The sequence below is a fragment of the Glossina fuscipes genome, unplaced genomic scaffold (assembly GCF_014805625.2).
Source record: "Glossina fuscipes isolate IAEA_lab_2018 unplaced genomic scaffold, Yale_Gfus_2 61638, whole genome shotgun sequence".
In the NCBI taxonomy this organism is placed as follows: Eukaryota; Metazoa; Arthropoda; class Insecta; order Diptera; family Glossinidae; genus Glossina; species Glossina fuscipes.
This window is the reverse complement of record NW_024003847.1, coordinates 1-9938: the sequence shown is the minus strand read 5'-3', so window position 1 is coordinate 9938 and position 9938 is coordinate 1. Positions and strand designations below refer to the sequence as shown.

Genomic DNA, 9938 nt, shown 5'->3' with positions numbered 1-9938 from the left:
TTTAAATGAATTTGAAAGTAAATTCTTTTTCGCTTTGATCAAGCTTTTATAAGGTTGTTCAGCACTACGAATAGTAGAACTGTAAACTGCGAGGATCAAAGTCAAGCAGCTTGTTTTGACCCTACCCGTAGGCTTGTAGCATGCGAAGCAGCTCAAAGGGCTCTTAACGTTATCTAACTAGCTCGCCGCAATTGGAGGGTTCATGAAAGTGATTTTGCCCTATAGAATCTTTATAAATTTTTAAGGTGTAAGTGAATGTGTAGTGAATGTGAGTGTGTTAAGTGATCACCTACTTCGCCAGCCAGAATCAAAACAATATAATTAGATTACAAACATTTTATTAACGTGTTGTTGTTACAAATGTCTTAATCTAAAAGTGTCAAAAGTGTATTCTGATTCAAAAATTATGATTATAATAAAAATAAGGATTATACGTATCTGCACATGTGCAACGTAGTCCAATATTTCTGTAATGTTTTCGGCAATTTACGTCATTAATTTTTCTCCCAAAATTTACCACCGATTTGATTTCCGCATTGGCCGGCTTGCATGTGCACAATTACACGCATTTTGTGTTTTTGGTCCTTTTGAAACTAGCGATAGAGTCTCTTTATTCTCGCTTTCTTAGCCGTAAGAAATGTTTATTTTTTTTTTCTTTTTTTTTTTTTTTAGATTACAAAATTTTCTGACGACAAACTTCAACTGAATATATTTTTTTTTGTACTGGGAATATCTTTTTTTTTCAAGGGTGAAAATGACTCAGGAGTCCGGTCACGTCATTAATATAATTAGTGAACTGAATTATTTAATGCACTCGCGTTGGATTGTCAATTTTCTTCTTTTTAGATTACTTAAAAAAAGTCTTTACTTTATATTGTTATACACATTTTTTTTAAAATTTTTAAATATACTTTTTCTCATTTTATTTATTTTTACCGAACTGAACAAAATCCAAAAATTCAATCATCAAAAAAAACCTTCCCAAAAAAAAATAAAACCAACGCCTATTTTCCTTTTCCTACATTTTCCCCCTAGAATTTTTATTGGCGCCCAACGTGGGGCACGAAGGTTTGAGATATTATTATTGTTTATTTTACGATGGAATCCTTGAATACTGCGGTGTCCCAATTTACACTTACATTTTTCCACTTTACATATAACAAAATTACTCGTAACCCCCATTGTTTAGTATCGCGGATGTTTTTCATTTGTTGTGTTCAGGTTGTTGCATCATCGGAATATTAGCTTTAGATTTCGTCTTGGCTAAACCATGGTGCGACGGGTTGGACATGCGATATTGGCTCATTCGAAATCAGGATATATTAGATTCTGGAGTACAACTAGACTAAACCTGTTATTTCGGATGGACCTCTTAAACATTTTGTTTTCTTGACAATTTTCAGTAATTAGCTATAACAATGGAATGTCTTATTCTAGCGTCGATTTGGAATGAACCTTGTTATGGCGTTACGCTTCATAGATTGGAATATCTGTTCATGGTTTTAGTTTAAGCAGAGCCTATTTATGGATTGTTGTCTGAAACACATTCAAAGCACTAAATTTTGCTAGCGCCTTTTTGGAAATTATTGATCCTGGTATTACATTGGATCAAGCCAAGCATAGCAAATGCTTATTCTTTTTAGGTTTCATTTATTTCATTACACCAATACATCACATCTACATACACACATAGACTTGCTGAACCAGCCAGGATCTAACAATGTTATTATTAATATACTTTAATTACCGTTACTTTACCATAACTAGGTTATTAGTTCATAGAAATCTTTATAATTATTAACTTTAAGTTTTTGAATAATTTGAAACTCTGTTGCGGTATTTTCTCATGTCTTTATGTCGAAGTGAAGAAGATTTATCAGTTTGCCAGACAGAATCGGTACTTATTTGTTCTATTTGTCGGAGCGAATTAGACCACAAAAGGACCACTTTTCGTTTTGTATCAGATTTGGATGATTAATTTCATCATTCCTCCAAGTCTGATCTTGTCTGGGGGGAAAATGTAGGAAAACAAGTAGGCGTTGGTTTTATTTTTTTTTATTTTTATTTTATTTTTTTATTTTTTTTTGGAGAAAATAGTTTATTTATATTAAAATAAATTTTAAAATGGATTCACGAAGATGGCTGTCTTCATTCTCTTCCATAAGTCACAACGAATGGTGCTGATGCTATTTTACATTCCTGTCGTCTCTCGGCACGTGCTTTAAACAAATCAAAGTAAACTTTTCCTGAGCAGAAAACCAATTTACAAACATCATCAGGGTTTTCACAGGGTTGGCACTTTTGAGTTATCACGAGATTGAAAGAAGCCAGTCCACGGCGAATCTAACCAATCACTGTACTTAATTGTTGTAATCTTTTTGGCATCTTCGAAACCTTGCTCCAATATCGCATCGTACTCATCAATAGATTGCTTAAGCAATTCCTTTGTGATCACCTTTTCATCAAGCAATTTTTCGCAATACAAGTCGAAGACCGGCTTGTGTGCACGTATTTTCGTGTACATCAGCGGCTGCGTAAACATAGGCTCATCAGCTTCATTGTGACCGTTGCGACGATAGCCTACTAAATCGAGGACAACATCCTGTCGCCATGCGGCTCTCCATTCAGCACAAATTTTGCTAAGATGTACCGACGCTTCGGGATCGTCAGCGTTTACATGAAATATGGGAGCATTCACAACGCGAGCGACATCCGTGCAATTTGGTGAGGAGCGTGAGAAACGAGGATCGGTTGTGAAACCAATTTGATTATTAATCACAATATGGACGATGCCATGAACGGTATAACTGGGCAAATCGGACAAATGCATTGATTCGTAAACAATACCTTGTCCGGAGGAGGATGCATCACCATGTATGAGGATGCACATAGCCTTACGGCCTTCAAGATCACCGCGGTAGAATTGCTCTGAACGTGCCTTACCCTGAGCGACCGGATTAACAGATTCCAAATGCGATGGATTAGCGACCAAGCACAAGCGCACATTCTTATTAGTAACTCTATTCAAACGTTCAGTAAAAGTGCCTAAATGAATAATTTCTGATCGAGGATTGTGGCCGCACAAATGAGATAACGGTACCAAATTACGTTGCGAAGTATGTTCGGGAGGTACACATTCATAAGCACCGGAAACGAAAAAAGCATTCAAAGAGAACGCTACCGGGATCACGCTTCCACGCGTTATACATATCCTCCACATAAGTTGCACTATTACCACTACCCACAGATACTTCGGCTGGTTTTGCGGCGCTACCTCCTTTACCTCCGTTATTATCAGATTCGAAGCGCCTTTGCTTTCTTGGCAGCTCATTTGAAGTTAAATCCCATCTCTCTGAACCTGGAATATTCAGGAAGCTTGTCCAGAATTTTCGTTTCCCCAAAGGTTGTAATATTGTGTTGTACGTGGGAATCTTCAATTTAAGCATCTTAAGCGCTTTATTCAAAAAAAGTTGCGAAGTTAGTTTTGAAACTTTTTGGGAAAATCTCTTTTTTAATAAAATTAGCTGCACTAAAACGCTAAATGGTACACAAGAAATTTTACAATACAATTAATTCGAAGTCAAATAATGAGTTTTCAAAAGAAAGCAAAAAAAAAAGAAAGTTTTTTATTTTAATTTCCGAAAAAAAGCATAGCTTTTTCTGATGTGATTAAAATAACAAATAATTATTCTGTCTGTATATATTTGTAGATACTTATATTACTTAAGTATAGTTATTTAGTTATACAGGCCATCATTCTGTTTACATATTATATCCCTATAATCCCTATAGTACGTAAGAGTCCCGCTTAGTCATTTACGCTATTCTCCGATATTTACCATTAGCTAAATGTGGCAGGCTTAAAGCCGCCTGCTGCACGACACTGCACAATGCTCTACTGCTGGACAGAGAGGAGGTGAGAACGCCAGCTGACATAGCTCCAATGCGGTTGAATTGCCGATTAGCAACGTCAATCAGATCGTAAAAAAAGAGTAGCGAACTTCCTTTTGCCTTCTTCTTGTCCGAAATGCCGTAGAGGTAACATCACAATGCAACCTAATCCGTGTTTACCCATTGGGATTCCACGCGATAGATGCCGAACTAGAGGTAATTTGGATAGCAGACCGTCATTCCGTCCGATAACCACCGACGAAAGATCGAAGATAGGATACAATTTGAAACATGCCGTTTACTTAGTAGTATAAACTGATTAATGTATGTAAGGAAATAAGAAGGACGTTTATTTAAAACGGGGTGTAGAGGTACCTTGGGTGACCCGCTGAGGCCAAGCCAGTATTATTAAGGAAAAATTTACAATTCTCTCAAAACCAGTGAATCTTTTTTCTATGTTTTTCATGACCAACCGCGGAACGTTTAATTGGATTGGTTGAAAGGGTGCACAATTTTTATTACGACGTGTAACTGAGAGCAGAAAGACCAGTTCACGACGGTTTATGATATCTACAGCAGTTATTTGTATTAGTATCAAAACTTACTCTTACGCAATGAAAACGTGTTGACATAAGAAGGAAACAAAGCCTTTTCTGTCAATGGAATTTTTGAAATAAATGTTTCAGTTTTCTTCGCATATAAACATATTAAACAATATATTTTCTATATAAAAACTTTTTCTGAATAAACAACTTCACTCATCCTATTTAAATATACAGAAATCAAAATTTTTTTAATCAATATCAGATAAGGACGGGACAAGACAAGAATATGCGAACTATTATACGCGATATTGAGCCATCGACTTCTTGTCTGCGTCGCAATGTTTATCATTTGCATATACCGCTATTTGTTTTGGATGCGATACGCTTATTTCAAGACCATCCCAAGTATGTACATGGCCTAAAGGAATGTCACATATTGGCTTTGCTGGAAAAAGAGTAAGTTTTTCGAAAACCGTTTCAACTGATGTGTGACATTTTCGATAGATTTTATTTTCGCGTTACCTCGCAGATCATTCGCCTGCGGTGATTTAGAGTCTCAGGTGAAGATGGCTCTTAAGGAATTAACTGCTTCCGGTTTTGTGCGGTATGTCTGCCAAGGTTATCGTACCTTAGGTCCATTCGCTAAATTAGCTTTGGCTCGCACCCCCCGCCAATTCAATGTTGCTTGGGATCGTCTAACAGAAATGCAAAAAATTAGTTGTAGTAGTTTAACTTCGCCTAGCAGTTCGCGATCTAACACTTGCGCTTAATTCTTAATTCTGTGAAGTAGATATTTTGTATTCAATGTGTACAATGTTAATATGGATATATGAATGAACATATATGTCTATATATTTTCTATAGTCGCTTATAAAAACTGTAACTGAAATATTAGCAATTATTCGGTTAACCGCAAGTTCAATAAAGATAACACAGAAGGGATAAATGTTTTTAAAAAAGGGGGTGTTGAGAGTGTTGAGTATCTTGTGGTTGCTTTCCTTAATCACAACACGGTTAGGAAGCTAATAGCGCTTAGTTATTGAATTTATAAAGGACACAAGTGAAAGAAGTAAATAGTATTCGACGTGCGATGGATCCTGCTTCATCTTAATCGAAAATATTTTTTATTATTATACCTCCTGATTGGGGGATTGTTCTTGCTTAGAGAAGTTAGGCGGCTAGCAAAAGTGATTAATAATTCATTTAAATTTTAGGTTGATATATGCATAAGTTTGCAAGCCATTGACAATTCATTGTAACAGTACTGTCTATTTTAGAGCATTTAACGCTTGAAAGCATTTAAATACAAAGCATCGATAGGAGGGCATCTCAGAGTCCTATGATAAAGGAGAATGTATCCATACCCTTTTCCACTCTTTTACTTTCACTCCCTAATGTTCTTTCGCGAACAATTTACATTTCTTTCTTTCAAGGTTATGAATTTTCTTCGAAAATCTTCCGGACCTATCAAGTAGCGATTGAAGTTTAATACTCCTAATCCTAATTTTTTTTATCAAAAAATCGGTTAACATTAAGTCACTGTCATTCGCGGTAAACAAAGATTTTTGTACAAATTTTGAGACAAGTGCAAAATTGCAATCATTGGTGGCTGGTACCGATTTACCTTTAATCATTCGGCGATTACATGCTGCTCTCAGAAAGCTTATAATCGATTTGCGATGTGTTTTCAATACGCATAGAAGATGTTGTGGCCTTGTTGAAGGGCCCAAAGCAGTAAATGGTGTCATTAATAAGAAGTCAGAAATTAAATTCGGTCATGACCGAATCTCTTATTCCCATCCACGTTATTCCAAAAAAGACAACAACGGAAAAAGAAGTATATTTTTTTATGCTACATAATATAGACTGGGCGCAGCTGACTTTTTCTATTTTCAAAATAAAAATGTAGGCGTGTGGGTGTTGTATGCGTGCCCTGTGAAAAGTTTGGGTCCCTCCAAATTGATAGCTTAATTTTTGCGGCCAGATAAATGCTTATAGCATATATTACACAGACGAACAGAGACACATGCTTAAACCGACACATAGGCAGATATTCCACTCCCGCCACACAAAATAGAATGTACGTCAAATCTCGTTTTCAGAGAACTAATCGCAGGGAAAACTAACCTTTTGAAAATAGTGACTGGCATCCTATTTTTTCAGACGGTTCTAAGTGAGATGACTTTTCCCCTGCCTATGCAGTAGTAGATACCACAGGTCAACTCCAAATTAATCACATCCCACCTGTAAATGCTTCAACATTTACAATCGAAGCTACAGCTATTCTTCAGACCACAGATCTTGCTCGTAAGGCGGTTATCATCACAAATAATTTTTCGATCATAAAAGCTACTCATAATCCTTTAAATTTCAAATGGATCACCATTAACAAGGTCAGAAATACCACGTACGAAGGCAAAATTAAAATTTTTTGGATGTTGGTCTCTGCGGAAATAAGCGAGCAGACCTAGCGAGTGAATTCCGTTTGTTTACGTTCAAATAATTGTTCATAGGGTGGAAGAAAAAAGATGATTGATTATGGTTGGGGATTGTTTTCGAGAATTGTTTGGGTCGTCTGCAATTTTTGCAGCGCTTGAATTGGTTTAAGCTCTTAACCGAATAATCTTCCACATTAGTTAATTTTTTATTTCAGGAAGACATTTATCTTCACCAACTAAATATTTTGTGAAAGTCACAGCAAAAACTCAAAATTTTATGCGGTTAACGGTTGGAAATTATGGAATTGGAACTGGGAATTATAAATTGCTTAAAGGCACCCTGTTAAAAAATTGTGAGTCTTTTTCTTTTGCGATAATTGCGAAAAGAGAGATTTTCTATCTATTTTCTGATTTTCAATTTTTATACACGAAATTTTTTATATGCATTTTCCTCGGAAGGTTATTTCTTCTGAAAGTCTTTGAAGAACTTTTAAAGCTCGAATGCGTTAAACCGGATGAGGACTTTTGTTTGGCTCAACATCTGAAGGCTAAAAGGGAAAAGTCTCATAATGACAGTCATTTTGTCAAATTGGAAAATATATCTGTTATTAAAGAGATTATGCTAACGCCCTTAATGAAAGACGAGAGGGTTCAACAGAGATATCTCACACGATAGCCATGACAATTTCAACGTTCCAGCAATTCAATTTCATCAGTCTAAATCGGTACCTTCAGCAGCTCGTGTCACAAATATCAACAGTAGTGTGAACCAAAGTTCGCCAAATGGAGACAAGAGGATGGAAGTTTTTATACGCCAGAAACTTAGGAACTGAAGATTGAACATCGGGATTCAGATAGCGATAACTACGTTAGACAATCAGTTTCCATGGCTACTATAATTACCTTGGACGGGGGAGAAATGATCCAAATGATACAATTAATTAGTAAAAAGCCAAGAAAACTAGAAAAGAACAAAAATGTCGGAATGATTTTACCACAAAAAAATCGTTGCTGAACGTGAAAAGGAGTCAAGCAAAGGCAATTTCATCGAAGAAGTAAAAAGAGGTGAAAGATACGTTGAAAAGAATTGCGGCGAAAACTACGAAAAAGAGTAACAAGTCTAAGAAACAATGTCATGCAGAAATTCAAAAATAATCGTTTGACCCGATCCAATTCACTAGAGTGCGAACCACGGTGTTTCATTGAACTACCTGAAAATAACAATAAAATCCCAAGCATTGCAACTAAACGTCTAACACGTTCTCATACACGCAAAAAGTAAACAAACAATAGTACAGAGTAAGAAATACCAGGTAGACGTTGGCGTGTCCTCACACTCAGGACGAAGAACCAACCCCTTCCCTTGAATTAGTTGCAAAGGGTAATGAGGTGCAAAAAGTAAATGTCACATGATCAAATACTCGTAAAAAGGAAAGTTTTGCCATGGGGCAAGAAATACCTGATAGACGTTTGACGCATTCTCGTTCACGACCTACTGTAATTGCTTTTGGAGGATTTGCATAAAGCTACAATGAAGGACAAAGATGTTTTTTAGAATTGACTTATTTGAGGTGAGTTTTGTTATTCGTATGTACGTCTAGAGGGATACCTTGGTCTTCGACAGTTATCTTTTATTAGGCATTCAGAAGATTTCTCCATTCTTTTCGTGATTTCTTGTTGTTATTGACACTGCAGCTCGAAGGATGACTGGTGTTTCCATGGCATGCACGAGTTCCCATAGTGTACGTAAGGGGGTGGGTGATTACAATGTCCCTTTCTTCGGGTCTTTTTTTCGTCTTGGGTCTTTGGTCGTTTTGGGTTTTATTGCTAATTGATTTTAGCGGATCATTTCTTCTCCCGCCCAAGTTAATTGTGGTAACCATGGGAACTGATTACCCAACGAAGTTATTGCTGCTTGAATCCGGATGTTTAATCTTCAGTTTCTATGTTCGTGGTGTATAAAAATCTCCACCGTCTTGGTCTCCACTTGGCGAATTTTGATTTACACTGTTGTTGATATTTGTCATTGAGACCTGCTGAAGGTATCGATTTAGGCTGATGAATTCGAGTTGTTGGAACGTTGAAACTGTCTTGATTATCGTGTGAGATACAGTTTTTAAACCCTCTTGTCTTTCACTAAGGGCCTTAGCATAAACTCTTTAATACCGTTTGCAACTAATTCGAGAGAACGCTTTGGTTCTTTGTCCTACGTATTGGAACGCGTCAAACGCCTACCCGGCATTTGTTCCTCTGTATTGTTGTTCCTTTCCTTTTTGCGTGTTTGCGAACGTGTTAGACGCCTAGTTGGAATTTTTGCGACTTCATTGTTATTTACAGGAAATTCAGTGAGACACCATGGTTCGCACTCTAGTGTATTGGAACGTGTGGAACGCTTATTTGGAAATTGCTGCGGTGTATTGTTTCTTATAGACGTAGCAGTCTTTTTTTGTAGTTTTCGTTGCAGTACTTTCCAACGAATGACGTCTTTCTACTTCTTCGTTGGATTTGCTTTCGTCTGATTCCTTTTCACTTCAATACTTTTTTTTTTGGGTGAGGTTCATTTTAACTTTCTTATATAAAAATTGTTAATTATTAATAATTGAAATAATCGAATAATAATTTTTATTATTTAATATATTTTCGTTAATTAATAAATTATAATGAACATAGAATAAGTTTGTTTTGTACTGATCCTGACTGGTAAGGTAAGTCAATGCAAAAAGCCATGATTTAGTTCAGGAGAGTCATCCACATCCACATACACAAATGTAAGTGTATTGTTCTCGCAACATAAGTTAATGCCTTACAGTGTTGAACACATAACTGCGTAGGTTCCTAAATAAAAATCATTCCTCTCCATAAAATAACAGTTTTCTATTTAGTATTATTGAGTTATTTATAACTAAAGGGACAACTGACGGAAAAAATCGACAGTGGTGCCATACGCACTACTCGCATGTTAATCCTAACCTCGTTCCACCTCTAAATCCAATCAATGTCGTAGAAATTAACAACAAAACATTTGCAAGAATACGACTTGGGCGTACCATTGCAACATATCAAG

The 9938-nt window shown here is 36.3% G+C and overlaps 1 protein-coding gene across 1 annotated transcript; it reads left to right on the top strand.

Moving 5' to 3' along the window:
- Positions 1–4722: 4722 nt before the first annotated feature.
- On the top strand, positions 4723–5206 carry LOC119643780. Its single transcript, XM_038043248.1, has 2 exons — positions 4723–4892; positions 4966–5206. The coding sequence occupies exons 1-2, from the start codon at positions 4723–4725 to the stop codon at positions 5204–5206; spliced, it is 411 nt and encodes a 136-aa protein (XP_037899176.1).
- Positions 5207–9938: the final 4732 nt, after the last annotated feature.